Source organism: Plectropomus leopardus, chromosome 19, assembly GCF_008729295.1.
Source record: "Plectropomus leopardus isolate mb chromosome 19, YSFRI_Pleo_2.0, whole genome shotgun sequence".
In the NCBI taxonomy this organism is placed as follows: domain Eukaryota; kingdom Metazoa; phylum Chordata; class Actinopteri; order Perciformes; family Serranidae; genus Plectropomus; species Plectropomus leopardus.
In genome coordinates, this window is record NC_056481.1 from 24360756 (window position 1) to 24378645 (window position 17890).

The 17890-nt window shown below is 39.3% G+C and overlaps 1 protein-coding gene across 1 annotated transcript in view; it reads right to left on the reverse strand.

Moving 5' to 3' along the window:
• The window catches only part of gas7b (growth arrest-specific 7b), an 80749-nt gene that overhangs the window by 18158 nt on the left and 44701 nt on the right, over positions 1-17890 (reverse strand). Inside the window, exons 6-11 of the mRNA XM_042508462.1 lie at positions 15933-16022; positions 12085-12200; positions 11831-11905; positions 5969-6047; positions 842-970; positions 101-224 (exon numbers count right to left, since the gene is read on the reverse strand). Coding sequence (XP_042364396.1) covers positions 101-224; positions 842-970; positions 5969-6047; positions 11831-11905; positions 12085-12200; positions 15933-16022 — 613 coding nt within the window. The remainder of the gene's footprint in view (positions 1-100; positions 225-841; positions 971-5968; positions 6048-11830; positions 11906-12084; positions 12201-15932; positions 16023-17890) is intronic.

Genomic DNA, 17890 nt, shown 5'->3' on the forward strand with positions numbered 1-17890 from the left:
CTGGGCAGTGCTCCTTCCTTCCTGAAACAACAAACACCTGAGTGAAACTTTGACCGTGCAGTTACCCTGCAGTGTGACCTTTGACCCCACGGACTCTGACCTGCTTGAGTGGATTTCCTGCGGGCCTTCTTGATGTCTTCTTCAATCTTGTTGCTGAGTTTGATCTCCAGCTGCTGAGTCTTCAGCTCTAGCTCTTTCTGTCTGTCTGCCAGAGCTTTACGGGCCTGCCGGAGATAAGGGACTAGAGTCAGAGACACGCTCAGATCCCACAGCTGCACATAAAGAAATATTTTTATCCCAAAGCAGGAAGCCCTCCGGTTAGCCTAATAATGGTAAAAAGTAAAAAAGTTAAATTTCGAGTTGAATTTAGGAAGGCACTTTTTGAAACTAATGTGAAGTGTTCTGGAAACATCATTGTAATTAAAGTGATAAAAGTTTGTTTCATTCATCACAGCGATAACACGGTCTGCTACACATTGTCTCAGTAATCATCTATCACCCAGTGCCTTATGACAGCCAGCATAGCCAGTATCTTATTTTCTGTCCTGCTTTAAATGCTCAGTTGTCCACCAGATGCATTTATCAGAGAGAAACTGTTTTGTCCCTCAGTGGACGCTGCTCAGATGACCGATGATGTGAGACAGATTTGCAGTTGCCTTCGGGCTTCAGCTATTCATTGTACATAAGAAGCAGGAAGCATTCCAGGGATGGGAAACAGCCGTCCGCTTATGGAAGAGATGTGGAATTTTAATCACCAGGGAGATGATTCCTGAAATCCTGCTGCTGCAGTGAGCAAGGACAGAAGCAGGGTTATATTTTTCTTATATGTGTTCATGTATACCTTCTCCACTGATGCGTAGCGACCAACCAGCTGCTTCCGCAGGTCAGCGATGTGATGATCAAACCTCTTCATGTCCTTCTTAAAGTTCTCCCTGAAGGTCAGGAAGGGCTTCTCCACTTCACTCTGGAGCTGCTCAAAAGAAGAAAAGCCAAGAATGTAAAATGAACCCTTACGGACTATTTGGCGCGTTTTATGCGTTTTTCATTTTTTTGATAATTTTGGCTGTGTTCATGCATATAGCATACATTTAGTCAAGATTGTGTATTTTTGTTTAATCTAAGAATTTCCAGCTTAGTTCCTACAATAAGTCTAAAATACACTGTGGAAACTAAAAAAAATGCTCCACTGAAACCCACTCAAACTGCAATTTTTGATACCACAGCCATCAAAGCATAAAAACATGCACTGTATGACTTCTGGGTGTCATATTGGACATTTGCCTTGGACTTTGTAATTTTTACTATTTTCTACCTGATGATGTGATGACATTTGGCATATGGAGAAAATACATGCTATTGCCACTAGATGCACTGTCACAATAATGCTGCTGCAAATCACTGACATATCCCAGGCTGTCATCATAAAAGGAAAAATCTACTTTGCATATGATTAGGACTGATGTTCGTTAAAAAACGAACTCAGTGATAGTAGCAAATATTATTATTGTATAATATATTTTTAAATCTTGATTTTGAAAAGCACATTTTGTGTGCAGAGCGATACGATTGTGTGTAATTTTAAGGGTTAACTAGAGGAATGTAATAAAAGGCCATTTAAGGAGAACCTAAACCCTGAAAAACATTTTTATCAGTTGCAAAGCAATATGCATGGGTATTAAGTAGTGTTGTTGATGATTCAGGTCCAACTTTTGACATTTAATTGCAAAGTATTAAAATTCTACATACTGTCTTTTGGATATGCATAGTGACTTCCCTCTAAAGGTTGAAACCTGACTTTTGCAATTGAATTTAGCTATTGGCCGATCCTGACAGCAGGAGCCTGCTTTCATCACCAACCAAGTCCCCTGCCCCCACCCTCACACCAACTGTGGATCGAGCCCTGCCCATTTTTGAGACATTTTTCACTGTCCAGGGGAGGAGCCACTCAAGCCAAAAGTGGGGGGTTTAGTCACCCTTTAACAAGAGATGAACTTGCATTTCCTAGGATAGTGAAGGCATGGTCCGCCCTTTTAAACCCCGGGAGCTTTATCAAAGCAGGTGACAGCAGCTAGCAGCTAACTCAAAAAACAAAACAAAACAAAACAAAACAAAAAAACCCTCTGAGGCAGAGGATGAGATCAGTCACCATATAACAGAAACTATAAATGACTGTTATTGCCATGTTATTACTTGCAGCCATCATGCTTCTTTTGTTTCTGCAATTCTGGCATGCTGTCTAAAATCACACACTGGAGCAGGATGATGCAGCCGTTGTTTGATTATCTGTAACAATGCAAAGGTGACATAAACAGGGGACATCGCAGTGACTCTTTAGCACAATCTCTGTGTGTAATTACAAAAGAAATACTTGAAAAAAATGTGCAAATGGATTTCTGTATTGTCACATTTTGAGCTATAAAACCATTAAAATGCCAAATAAGCCCAAAATGTGAGAGCCTTTTCCCAAGTTTGTCCCTGGTGAGAAATTTTCGCTCTAATAAATGAAACAATAGTATCCAGTTCTTTAAATACACCTATGCTTCACTCTGGAGACCCTCTGCTGTTCCCATTGTCTCCCAGGCTGAGTGTCCCAAAGAGTGAGGTCGGTAGTTGGACGATAGTTAGTATGAACTTGTTCGTCTGACAAATTCACACTGACGCTGGAAATGAAACAGGCCAGAGCTGCATTCGACTGCTCAGCTTATCACATTGAGTTGAACAGTGTCGTGTGAGGACAGCCAGTTTGCAACAGGACAAATATAGAAAAGAATTCCTTGGTCATTTCAGCTCAATTCTAGTGTATTTCCCTACATCAGGCTGTGGTGGAAGAAAAAGATGAATGAGCATACAGCCGAGTTTCAATTCGGCGTCACTCAGCAGTGACGTATTGTGTTCACTGTCCAAATGCATGCACAACTTTTGATTACTTTCAGATTCCTGATAACAGAGAAGAATGACTCTGTCAGGCAGCTTTAAGTGTTGAATGACAATATAAATCCAGACGCAGATACAGTAACTCCTCATGCATATAAAGTGGCGTTGGAGTAAAACTATTTCTTTTCCCAGCAGCGAGTCTCGAAAAGAATTATGCTATTTAAACTGCAGTGATGATAAAGATAACGATCAAAAAGGGAAATTTCTTTTATCCTCCCTCTCTTTATATCTGATGTAATTATCCAAAAATAATAATTAGTTCCATTTCTTCTCATCGCTTTCAACATTATGTCATCATCCTCACATAGTGAGCTACTTTAGATGAGAAATGATTTTTGGAGCAACACAACAACATTGTTTAGCTTCCTTTTCAGATTTTTCCTGATTTCTAAATGGAAATGACACACAGTAAGGAATCTTCCTCCTCCTCCGAGGTGGCAAGATAATATCATTTCTGTAACTTGTGGGTAGCAATCCTGTCACCGGTTATATGATCCCTAATAAGCAATGTGGTGTTCCGTCCCAGCAGTCAGTGATGAATGAGAGCCACAGCTCCCTCCTGCAGTCACATTGGAAGCGCTCATTCAAAGTTCATTTCCACTCAAATCCTTCCTTCTCCTTCGAGAAGCTGGAGCTGTGCCGCACATCTGTGCATCTCTGGAGGATAACATCACCGGCTCCATTTCCTCCATCAGTCCAGCTGTAATCCTGGTCTCCGTCTTTCCTCTTCCCTCTCAAAACTCTCAAGACAAAACCATCAAGCACTTGCACTTTACAAGCCTAAAATTAAGAACAGTTCCACTCAAAGCTGGAAGGGAAGGCTAAAACTGCAGCTGAGGTCTATAACTTTTCTTAATCAAAAAGAAATTGCAAACACTAAGAGTCTTTCCTATTATGAGGAACGCTTAGCGAGTTTTTTTACATACACAAAATATTCCGGTTGTCGCCCCTATTCTGAAAAAGAAAATATTGTTACTATGCTGATTACATAGTGAATTTAAATTAATATTTCAACTAAAACTTCACTTTATACACCAAAGTTAGTGCAAGTTTTTTTTTGTTTTTTTGTTTTGTTTTTTTTTTACATTTTTGTAAAGTTTGATGTCACTGACAACCCAGAAAACAGGTTAGTAAACAGTAGAAAGCAGCATGGAGGCCAGTGAAAATGTTACGTTGGTTACTTCATTTTTACATCTATAACTTATTCAGCCTCTTTCAAACTTCGTGTCAACTAATTTGGAATAACGTTTAAGCGCTGTAAATGGAAATTATTTTGGATGGTCATACATGTCTATCACTTGGTAAATTTTGCTACTCTTCAGTTGCACTATGCACCACTTGGGTCTAGTAGGAGCCAGTTCGCTAACAGAGCTGCTCATTCTGTAATTATTGCTAATAACCCCATCCCAACAAAGTTGCTGTTAAGACATCATGCCCAACCTCCGGTCTCCCCCCAGGTCGCCCAGGTGAGTAAGCGGCCTATGAGCTGTAAAACCCCTCTAGCATTTTTGGATACGATTAGCTCTGTTAGCACCAGGATGTTAGCATGGCTCATGGCGCTTCACCGGTTAGTGAACAGTTAATAGATGTCAGCCTATCAAAAACAAAATTAACCCAAGCTGACATCCCTCATCCATGTGCTTCAGCCCACTGAGCCATCAGGAAGCCCTTCACTGAACATAATTACATTTAAATGCAGTCTGTCTGCCTCGTGTGTCACATGTGTTTTAGGCTGCAGGAGATATGGAATCAGACTGTACAATAAGAGACCCCTCACGCCATGTAGTGCTGATCAGTTTTTTATTCTAAAACTTTCTAAAATATGACATGTCTTAACCTTTTAATATCTTAAGAGATTTTTCTTTCATCATTTGTTAAAACTTTGCATTTTTCATACACTATAGTTAAACAGTGGGTGACCTCTTTCCACAGTCTTGTACTTTCAGATGTTGATTGCATCTGTAAATGTCTTTAGTAAGGGGAAAACAGCTGCTGATTAAGTTCAACTGTATGTATACTGTATGGTATATGAAAGACATACTGTAACTGCTTGTTAATGTATTAGGGATGTACCAGTCCACTTGGTACTACAAAAAATATTACAGTGAGCTCCTCACAGAAACATATACAGATTTTAAATTAAGAAGAGACACAACTCAAGTTTGTAATTCTCAGAATCAGCACATACTCATACACATACTAGAATCAGACTGTGTACTGGACGAAAGTTGGAACTGCTCATTCCTGGTATGTAAAAATAATTACGTCAAAATTCATTTTCTATATAATATGTGACGTGGCAAGAGGGATGAGGTGATGTTGGTGGATTTTCTTGTTTTTCCTATTTTGTGTCTTCTTTTGCACTTAGCTGTATGAACATTTTTACCATTCTGTGTAAAGTTTCTTTTTTCTTCTGTATTTTAAATTTTGTTTCAAATTCCAGTCATGGAGATATTAAACATTATATGACAATCATCGCTCCTGTTTACACTTTGTTCCATCCAAAAGTAAACTTGAAGTGTGCTTTGATCATTTTAAATTTGGACCCTATTTTTTGTCCATTTTTTGTGTCAAAGTGACTAATGAAGAAACCAATTTTGATATTTGTCCAGTATTATGCACCAGAAAAAAGTGCATTTTTTTTCTGCAACATAAATTTAAATATATAATTCTAATGATTGTACTCTTTTCTCTATTTTTTCTAGATTTTGATGATTTTCTAATAATTCTCCCCCATTTTCATCACCTTTTACAAATTTCTAGCAATTTGTGGGGACATTTCTGGCAAAATTATCTTTTCCCCCATGTTTTTGAAAGAAATCAAACCAATTTGCTCAGGTTCAAAGGGTCACATAGCTTGTGAGAGGTGTCAGAACACAAGAAGCACAAGAAAACTGATGTCCAACCAGGTTTTAAAGGGTTCACTTATTATTAGAGTGAAGGAAATGTGCCTCACTTTCTGCTTTTATAGATATGCATGAACAGAATTTTAGGTTTGGGCATCGTGCAGGTGGAGAAAAGTGCGATGAATTACCTTTGAGGAGAACTTTAGGTGAACCTCAGCTTCATCTGCCAAGCTCTTCTTTAACTGGGCCCAAGCTTCCCCCAGAGTCCTGAGCACACATAGGAAAGGAGGGTGTTTAATATCTTACACGAGAGAGGACCACACACACTTTTACATAAAGACATGCAGGGAGGGCTGAAAGTGTCCCACACACACACACTCACACACACACACACACACTTACACACACTCATAAACACAGATGGGGTTCAGCAGCAGGGCCGGTGCAAAAGTTCACGGATACACAAGTAACCAGTAAATCTGGAGAGCTGAGCTTGAGGTCCACAGCCAGTTCAACAGATGATTAGGATGTATGGGACATGAGATATGACTCACAGCTGGGGGCAATAACACTGAGACGGCTTTTGTAGATAAGCGTTAAAATTAAGTTAGCAGACGCACGTTGTGTAATAATTAAACATAACGTGTCTTTTTAATAGGCAACGCATTTGTTTTGATTTTCCGAGAGTGAATGATTCATAATAAGCTTGGAGGCAGAAAGCCTCTCCACATGTCTTCACAGTGAGGACTGTAAAACAATCATCCAGCAGGCAGACAGTCACAGCCACCAGTCGCGAGGTCCAGCACTGACCGTCTTTATGGGTAAGCGCATTACTTCAAAGCATCGCTGTGAATGGAAGACATGTGTGGAATTCCCTCAAACTGACACCCAAAACATTCCTGACACTGTCAGAGTAAAGTCAAGCACCTGCGACTCCACGGCAGAGAGAATGGCTGCGAAAGATTTTTGGTTTTTACAATCAAATTCTAAAATATTTTTACACCCTACAGTTGATTACCTTCTGCATACCTATGGACAAAGATTAGCTGACAGGACATTTTGCAATACAATTACACTTAATTTGTGTCTATTTTTTAAATTATTTTTTGTACAAATATTTTGAACACATTTATAAACTTGTACACAGTTACATGTCTAAATGCAACCTAATCAAAACCTAAACTAAACTAACTAAATGTTGGCATGGTATGTTTCTGCAAACCACAGATATGTTACATTTGTACATTTCATATGTAGCGGATATGTTGAGACTTCACAAGTTCACATTTCAACAATGCTATGATTTATGTGTGGTTATGTTTAGGCACAAAAACCAATTCCTTAGATTTAGGATAAGATCTTGTTTAAAATACCTGGTTTTGTTGCCATACCCACGGCTGGAAATGCACCAATGTCTCCCATAAAGAACACCCAGTTTTGGTGCCACAATCATGGCTAAAACTCCTGCCATATCTCACTAAAAAACATCCGCTTTGTCACCATACCACTGCTGGAAATGCACTGATGTCTCGCTAAAAAACACCTGGTTTGGTGCCACAATTACAGTTTAGATGCCACAACTGTAGCTGAAAATGCTGCAAAAACACCTGGCTTTGGTGCCATCGTCATCGCTGGAAATGCAGTGATGCCTCTAAAAAAACACCTGATAGAAATGTATTGATGTCTCGCTAAAATAACAATGACAATCACATCATTGATGCTACAACACGGTGCTGGAAAGGCAGTGATGTCTCATTAAAAAATACCTGGTTTGGTGCCACAATCACCGTTTTGTCGCCACGATCGTGGCTGGAAATACCACAATGTCTCAATATCTCTCTAAAAAAAAAAACACCTGGTTTTAGGTACTATAATCACATCTGGAAATGCTGCAATGTCTTACTAACAAACATCATCTTTTGTAACCACAATCACTGCTGGAAATACACAGATGTTGTGTTAAAAAAACAAAACAAATCCTGCCATGTCTCTACAACAAAACAAAACAAAAACAAACAAAAAAACCAAAACACTTCACCACAACCACTGCTAGAAATGCACTCATGTCTCACTAAAAAACACCTGGTTTGGTGCCACAATCCCGGTTTTGTCTGGAAATGTGGTTTGTTAAGAAGAGAGTTGTGAGCGTAAGTAGAAGCAGTCACCATGGCAGATCAAAGAGAAGAGCACCACCTACAGAAATTAAAACTTCAACAAGTTGCCCTGAAAAAAACTCAGTGTGTATCCTTGACCCCTAACAAATGTGTTGAATATACTTCCTTCCTTATTCAACTTTTGTAAAGCCGAGTTTTGATACGTTTAACATTTAAGCAAGTGAAGAGGCTCTCTCATGAGCGAGCCAACTCATACAGGTTCAGAGGAAAGATAACCTTTAGTTCATTTCTCATGATTTCAAGCTACAACAGTCACACCACTCTAAATGCTATTCACACAGTTAATTACATCTGTCACGTTCCTACAGTCTCACAGTCCCCACTGACAGACAATCACTTGCCTACAAAACACTGTATTTAAGGGAAAATTAATCTCCTGCCATGTACTCCCTCCATTCAACAGAAGTGATACAGTGCACGATTGGAAGCATTAAAAGTGGTCACATGCCTCACGGCCACATCTCTACCAAACAAATGGTAAATTCAGGAATAAATAGACGGCTGGTTCTGGGCTGCGGTCGGTCGGATGGACGGAACTGTCCAACAAAACAGCGATTGTCCTGTCTGACAACAGAGCTGGTCTGAGGGACAGAATAATGAAAGTATTGTGTTGCACTTTTCTGGGTGTGGGCAGAGTGAGCCGGATGGCATAATCTGGATTCTATATGGGACAATTCCATCCCACTGGAGCCCTCTATTACCATGCTAATATGGATATAAGCATGTAAACAGTACAAGGGAGGGTAACCTGAGCTAAACTTGTTTGTGTGCTGTCTAATTTGCAACACAGAGTTTACACACTTTCTTGCTCTGATAAAGATGTTAATGTGAAATTAAGTGTGCAAACTAATCATTTATATGAAGTTTACCCTTTAGAACCTGAGCAAATTGGTTTCTTTCAAAAACATGGGGAGAGGGCAATGGGCAAGCAAAGAAGAAATAGCCCAAAACTTCATACAAAAAATACCCTAAAATTAGTTTAAAAAATTAAAAAAGAAAGAAAAAAGAAAAAAAAAAAAAAACGAAACGAGGCAGACAGGACTTGGAAAAAAGTGCTTACAGTTTTTTAATAAGTCTGTAACATAATTTTAAATATGTTACTATGATGATCATAAATAGATTTTTTTCCTTGCTTTTTTTCCCCCCTGGACATTTTCCCCTAGTTTTCTTTTTTAACAGTAATCTTCTAAATGCATTAATTTCTTGTAATTTTATGAATTATTTCCCTTTAAGTTGCTCACTGCCCCTTTTCTCATGTTTCTGAAAGAAACCACACCAATTTGCTCAGGGTTCACAGGTGTAAATACTTGTGAAGGGCATCTGAAAGCAGCACAAGAAAAGTGATGTCTCTCCAGGTTTCAAAGGGTTAAAGGGACAGTTCATCCCAAACTCAAACGTACATATTTTCTCTCCTATCTGTAGTGTTGTTGATCAATCTAGATAGTGTGAGTTGAATTGCTTAGTGTTGCAGATATCGTCTGTAGAGATGTCTGCCTTCTCTCCAGTATAATGGAACTAGATGGCACTCGGCTTGTGTTATTCAAAGTGTCAAAAAAATACATTTGAAAAACTGAACAGCAATGTCTCCTTTGAAATGATGACCTAGTTACTTAAGATAATCCACAGACCTTGTTGTGAACAGTTTCATGTAGGAACTATTTTTTTTCAACTGAATTACACCCGTCAACAGCATTACTATGCTGCAGAGGAAAAGGACCATTCAGATTGTTACTAATGCCGGCATCTGTGATGGTATGGAAGTGTGTTAGTGCCCATGACATTATGGGTAAAATGCACATCTCTAAGGGCACCATGAATGCTGAAAGGTACATAGAGGATACGAAGCAACACATGCTGCCATCCAAACAACATGATACACATTCTCAACAGCGTAGCATCATAGTAAGAGTGGGGTTACTAGTCTGGTCTGTCTGCAATCCCAACCCGTCTCCCATTGTAAATGTGTGGCACATTATGAAAAACAAAATACAGCAACATACACCTCAGACTGCAGATCAACTGAACTGTGTTAAAACAAAAGGTGATGACACTGAATGGGGAACATGCCCCTGTACCAACATTTTTGGAATGTGTTGCAGGCCTCAAATTAAAAATGAGCACATATTTACAAAACAAAATAGGGCTGTCAGCGTTAATGTGTTAATGGCAATGCAATTATTGGATCGGATCATGGTTGGAGTTTTTTTTTTGTATCATGTTAATTGCCAACATTTGTGTCTTAAACATGCTGCAGGCTGAGTTTTAAAGCTTGAGTAATGATACCTGAGGAGTCAAGTGGTACCAACCATTACAGCTTTACAGAAAGGGGGCTAAATAACACTCCAAATATGACTAAACCTTTGCAATAATAAAAAAAAACAAGGTTAATGAGTTTAAACTTTAAAATATTTTGTATTTGAACTGTATTAAATTGAATTTAGGTCAAAAAGATTAGCAAATTATGGCATTCTGTTTTTATTTATGTTTTACGCAGTGTCCCAACTTTTATGAAACTGGGGCTGGCTAAAAGTAAAACTTCATTTACGAATAATTAAGTTTGTTATATCACTTTGCCTCTTGGAAAGTTCTGTTGCAGCTCCTGATGCTGCAGAGACATGTTGTCGCGTTGCTAAGCTCTCTCACTGTGTCCTCATGGAATCTCTTAATAAAGATGAGTTCAATAACGATGCCGTCGGCTGCATTCGCACAAATCACAGCTTCTTCTCTTTGTGGGAATCTTTAGCTGCCGTGCCCTTCTCAGCTTCCTGTTCGTTTACGTTCCACGTTCCTGCGTCCCCTCGGAAAATCAGACAAAGACTTGTCCTCAGTGTGATATCCCCTCTGCTGTCAGGCTGGAGAAAAGAGGAGTGGTAGCAGACTCTTTCTCCCTGCAGGGTTTCCCCGCATTCCCTTTCCCCTGCAACCCCCCCCACTCACACATCTCAATGTCTGCCTGCTCAAATCTCATTGCCCCCCCCCCTTCATTCTGTACCTCCGCCGCTCTGCTCTCTCTTAATAGCACAAGTATGCTGCAGGACAGAGATCAAAGTAACCAGTGATTTACAGGAAGGCCGTACTGTTTCACAGCATCACTGACAGGGCCTGCGGACCCAGACTCACACCGGGATGTCTCGCATGGTTGGCGAGTTGACTGGCTAACTCACCGAGGCGCTGTCTGCCTGACTGGCTAATTGGCTGACTGATTTTTTTCCATATTTTCTGTCCTACATGTAATGTTAAATTTCGGATGTTCATATTAAACGAGGTTTAACCCTCTGAAACCTGGAGCGACATCAGCTTTCTTGTGCTGCTTTCTGATGTCTTTCACATGTGTACAAATGTCTATCAGAGTGGCCTACCACCTCTCTAAAAAGAGTTAAATGATGAGTTGGTCAATCTGTCAAAAATATCTATCAAAATGGTTAAATGTAGAAAAGGTCAATCTAATACCAACAGATGTCTCAGAACTGTAGCGTAGATCATTAAATAAACATTGTCGGCTTAAGACTCTGCTTTTCAAATAGAAATATATCTTCCCCAATTGTCTATCATTTGATTCTGACTCTGCAGCTTCATGGCTGTTGCTCTGCAGCTGACCCGGACCTCTGACCTTCTTGAGAAAAAATATGACCTCTGTGGTGCAATAAAGTATCACGTTTATAGTATTACAAAACATACTGTGGAGGAAGAAGCCTAAAAACACATAATTTACAGACTCTGCTTCTCCAAAGCGGCTTCATATTGGAAAGACTTCTTTTCCAAGTGTTGACGTGTAGTTTTTCCTTTTTTTTTGTGTCGATTCACATCTTCCATGCAGTCCTGTGTGTGACAAGCCACTCGATGATGAGAGAGTGTTTGTCTTTCTCCTTCACTCACCCTTCTTCCTGGCTTGCTAGAGGGATCTGGGAGAGCTTGGAGAGGTTCTTGGCGTACTCCTCTTCTATCTTTATCCTAAGAGGGAAGTAGAGAGTTTCATTACCACACAAGCTTTTTACGCAATCTGACTGTTTCCATGTGCGTTTCCTGTGTTGTGCAACACAATGATGTACATGAATGAGCACAAAAGGGGAAGAGGTTTGTTTTAATGACAACTGTATGGTTTTCATGGTAACGTGAGGGTGAGGCGATACCTTTCTCGTATGAACTCTGCCATCTCTTTCTGCATTTGCTTCCCCTTCAGCTGTTTCTGCAGCAGAACCTCAAATCCTGTGATGCAGCCGTTACCCTGGGGATCCTTCTTATCAGTCTGCGAGATAAACACAGCGAGCACACGAGAAACGCATTGAACAAACAAACACTTGGCTGTAAACACGACAACATCACACCTTAAGCAACAAGCTCAGTGGAACAGACCGCCTGCTGCAAGATTCCTCAGATAAAGGCTGCATTAAAACACAATCAGGAAAGTCCATCACTGATGATGATGGTGCACTTATCACTGAAAAATGTATTTATGTGACTGAAAACATTTAAAAGTTTATATTTAAAAGACATTATTGACAAATTGGCTTGATTTCTTTCAATAACATGGGGAGAAGACAAAGAGCAACTTAACCAGACACAGCCCAAAAGTATGCAAAAAGAAATGAGTTAAAAAGTTACTAGAAAATTTCCTGAAAATGCACATAAATATATATATATGTATATATATGGGAAAAGATTTTATTTTATATATTTCATTTTTTTATATTTCATTTTTTTTACTGTAACAAAAGTTTAAATACAAACTGATAAAAAAATATTTAGATTATTATAATTTTACATAAAGTTTTAAAGACATTTCCCTATTTTTTGGATAATTTTCCAATAATCTTCCAAAACCCCCCCCCATTCTTAGAAACTATGTTCGAGGGGAATTTTCTTGTCACATTTTACCAGTTTCTTAAAATTTGTGGGTCATTTCTCGCCAAGTTGGTCATTTCCTTTTTTGACCATATTTTTCAAAAGAAGTCAAACCAGAGATCCAGGCTTCAAAGAGTTAAAGAGTCTTTTGTAAAGCTGCACTAATCAACATTTTTATGTCAACAGTGGATAAAATGAATATCTGTGGTGTGAGAAGTCTTGCTGGTAGAGACAAATTTAGTCTGTATTTTCAGCCAACTCTGCAGTCAGGGTGTTTTGATTTCAACAGCCCACAAAATGAAACTCGTCCATCTGTTTTCTGTGAAAAAAATAGATAAATAAATCCACTACACATTACCTGTTCAGCACCAAAAGCACTTCAGACACAGTTAGCAATGAGCTGGTGATCTTAGTGGAGCATTTAACAGCAAAAGTGGCAGATATTTCAGAGCTAAAATTAACATTAAAGGGACAATTCAACCAAAAATCAAAAATACATATTTTTCCTCTTACTTGTAGGGGTATTTATCAATCTAGATTGTTTTTGATGTCTGCCGTCTCTCCAGTTTAATGGAACTCGATGGCACTCAGCTTGTGGTGCTCAAAGCGCTTACTGAGGCGTTTACTAAAGAAAATCAGACCTTGTTGTGAGCAGTTTCATGCAGGAACTATTTTCTATCTACCAAAACTACACCCACCAACCGAATCGCAACGCAGACGGAAGCGTGCATCTACTCATGGACGAAAGGCTCATGCTTGTGACAGGGCAAGATGCAAACAGTAATGACGTCCTCCTTGGCTGAGCTGTAAGGTTAGCTAGCTCAGTGGTGCGAGGTGAACCAGCAGTAGATGCATGCTTCCTTCTGTGTGAAAGAAACTGTTGGGTGGGTTTAGTTTAGTAAAAATAAATAGTTCCCACATGAAACTACTCACAACAAGGTCTGTGGATTATCTTGAGTAACCAGTTCCTCAGTCATGGGTTTCAAGATTAGTGTCACCAGGTCAGTATCTGGCCTACTGTCTCCCCTTCTGTTCCTTTGGTATAACACTAAGTGATAGCCAGAGAAGTGTTTTTCAAAGCATTATGATGCCACAGTAAGGTTGACCTATGACCTATCAGTTATACAACATCATTGGTTCAACATAAATTTAAATTTGAGAAAGAAAAATATATGAATTCTTGAGTTGTAGCCAACGTGTTTTGTGAGGTCACAGTGACCTTGACTTTTTACCACCAAATTCTGACCTGTTCATTTTTAAGTCCAAGTGATTGATTGTGCCAAATTTCAAGACATTCTCTAAAGATGTTCTTGGCATATTGTGTTCACAAGAATGTGATAGATGCAAGGTCACAGTGACCTTGATCTTTGACCAATATAATAGGTTCAGCATTGAGTCCAAGTGGACATTTGTGCCAAAATCTGACAAATTCCCTCAAGGCATTCTTGAACTATTGCCCTCATGAGAATGCGATAGACAACCCACTCACGGCTATCTCCAGCGCAAAGGCATACAAATAGCTCCTACATGAAACTTAACAACTAGGTCTGTGAATCATCGTTAGTAAGTGGGTCATAATTGCTGTAGATTTGTATTTTATCCCCCCGCCCCTTTTCATTTTTTGTTTCCTTTTTTTTTTGAGAGGGGGCACCTCGACCGTTGATATCTCCAACATTCTGCAACTCAAACTAAATTGATAAATATCACTACAGGTAAGATGAAAAATATGTGTTGTTTTATTTTTTTATATTCAATATATTCAATATTTATATATCCAATACTTACTCTTTCAGAGTAAGTATTGGACTAACACTTGACAGAAATGCAGACAGAAATACCACACTAAATGAATGCTAATGCTCAGCTACACCATTCAGACACAGAAATGCAGAAAGGCAACAGTGAAGTGGTTACTTGACAGCATGTAAACAAAGTGATTATGACTCTCCCAAACTCACATCCCTCAAAGTCCTGAGAACAGACGCCAAAGCCAGAAGATTTGAGAGTGACGCCTTTCCTGACTCACTCTTTCTTTCCTCTGTGTTGTCACCTCTGTGTGTGTGACTTCACACCACACCTGGTAGAGATTACACTGCAGGGGTGGAGGATGTCCAAACAGAGCAGCAGAGGCCAGCTGGCTCGCAGCGCTGCAGCCAGATCCTTGTAGCGTATGATCCTACCGCGCTTTCTGTTGGATCTTATTAAAGCCTATGCTGCTTCTCAGTGTGCAGCACAGCCGGTATGAGATGAATATGGAGTCATGTTGGAAGATGAAAAGGATGCGGTGTTGTTTTTGGGCGTATAGACTTTCAGGATTTTTTTTTTTTGCGATTTACTGGAGAGAGCAGTAATGTCAACAGAAGTGGAAACATTGTTTGAAAGGATTGTTTTTCTTTCTTTGGTTGCTAGTTATTCTAATTCCTCAAAAGTGTCCTGTACATCCTCTTCCACTTCTCTCTGTTTCCTCATCTGCCTGGTTTGAGGGTGTCCTTGTTCCAAAACAGGACTTACTAAAAACTAAAGTGAGACTTTTGACATCCTAAATTTTAGCCCCTAGTGAAGTGCTGTGATGCAACTTTTTAACCCTTTGAAACCTGAGCAAATTGGCTTGATTTCTTCTGAAAAAAATGGGAGGGTGACGAGCAGCTGTTCGTCTGAAATTGTCACAGTCTCAAGCTAGTTGTCACATATGGTCACCCGAGTTTAATGTAAACTTGTGGAGTTTTTGGAGTATTCCTGCCATTAGTCAGAGACAGTCAAAAATGAATTTAATGAGCAATATCTGATCAAATATAAATTGGCGGCATTCCCCTTTTGCTCTCAGTGCATGGCTGCATCCCAAATGCCTATTAAATTAATTTTATTTTTTATTGTAGGAGCCTTGTCTGGACTAATTCTTGATGGAGAATACACAGCTTTGTTTTGATTTGCAAGTTGTTTGAAAGAGCATTGCACAAGAAGACAGGGAATAAGTTTTTTTGTTTTTTTAAGAAAATCTTGGAAATAAAAAAAAAAATTAAAAAAATTAAATCCAATGAATAATTAATTAATCAAAGTATTAAAAACTGCAGCCAGCTTTCGCTTACGGGAAGTCGATAACAAATGTGTTCTCTCTTAAATGTTAGTGTCAATTTACCCAAAAGTAGTCACAGTAGCTCCATTCGGTTGGTTTCAGCAGCTGTTGCTCCAGCATGCATGCAGGCGTCGGGAACGTCACACAGTTAATCTGAGAAAGGGAGAACAACACATTTTAGCATCATGACAGACAACTTTGCTTTAATGCTAGTGCACTGTGCAGCAGCACTATTAGTGTTGCATGTGTTGACAGTTTAGAGAGACACACGCACACAGATTTCTGCTCTGGCATTAAAGGTAGCCTGCACTCTGTTGCTTTGGCAACACTCTCATATGGGCAGCTCTGAGAACACACCAAAGCAAAAAAGACACTTCCAATCGACCCAGCATTGTTGATTCACTTTCCTCTATTCGCTGCATCCTCAGGGACACTACTATCAATGTAGAGCCTCTGTGGGTCTCTGCCTTTTTGGGATTTATGGTTCTGCTCTTTAGCACAACACTCTGAACTTCTACTTTTTGGCCCACAGCAATCAGCGAAATGGATTCTCAAAGACTGCCTTTAATTATCTCGGTGCAGCTAATTGTGTACTCGCTCTCCAGCAGCAGCGGCGTTGGTTGTGTTGGCTACAGGACGCCCTGCTGTGAGCGGCTCCGTTCTGCTCCAGGGTTACACTCAATAGGATTGTGCATGTCACTCTAGTACTTTGTGCTCAGGGGCTTGGTGCAGTGCTTTTATATTGTTCCTTTCATTTAAGCCTCCAGCTTGGTGGGGAAGGTAGAAGACAATCACTTCTAACTGCTCCGTTTTATGAAATGCATTTGCAGGATAATACAACTCTCTGAAATTACAGCTGCTTTGGATATAAATGCACAAGGTTAGGGTTTGACAAGTCATCACTTCCACGTTTAGCAGAACAAAAACTCCCGTGAAAATGCAAAACTTGCTCTGCAGTTTCTTCAGCTGCCAACTGAGTTTTTCACAACAAGGAAAGAAGAAAGAAAAGAAGGAAACAAAAGGAAAGGGAAGAAACCACAGGTCTCAGAATGAAAATAAATGAAAAGCCATGTCCTCATAATAAAGATACAAACAGACGCCAGGTTTAGCTACAGACTTCAGGGCAAACAAAAGGAGCTTTATCTTCTCCCACATTCATTCCTATTAACCTCAGGAGGTAAAGAGCCTGCAGCGAGGATTCACTGTTTCTATTTTAAAAAAACTTCAGTGGCACCCTCATCTAATGTCAGAGCTTCGCCTTTCAAAGCAGATCAACAAATATGATTCTGCTGATGACTTTTCCAGAGCCAATATTTAGACTGAAATGCAGGAGGAATAAAAAAAGAAAAAAAATGCCTCCAATTCAGCTTTATTCTGGTTTATGATTTTGTTTTTTAAATGAGTTTTTGACATATCCAGGCCTGTATGTGGCTCCAAAAGTGGCTTTTTTTAAAGAGTTCGTAACATGTTCAGGTGTGTTTGTAACGACCATAGGAGGTATTTATTTTAAAAGTTTAGGATATTTCAAGGTGTGTTTTTATCACAAAGCTGGATATTTTGTAACGAGATGTTGGGACATTTCCACTTGTGTTTGTAGCATTAGAGGTTGGGACTATTGAGCAAGGTTTTACAATATTTCCAGACATGTTTGTAGCGATAAAAATGGATACTGTTCAACAACAGTTTGAGATATGTCCAGGGTGTGTCTGTAGCAACAAAAGTCAGATTTTTTTAGAAATATATATATATATACAAAAGTGTTTTGTTTTTGTTTTTTAAATGAGTTTTTGACATATCCAGGCCTGTATGTGGCTCCAAAAGTGGCTTTTTTTAAAGAGTTCGTAACATGTTCAGGTGTGTTTGTAACGACCATAGGAGGTATTTATTTTAAAAGTTTAGGATATTTCAAGGTGTGTTTTTATCACAAAGCTGGATATTTTGTAACGAGATGTTGGGACATTTCCACTTGTGTTTGTAGCATTAGAGGTTGGGACTATTGAGCAAGGTTTTACAATATTTCC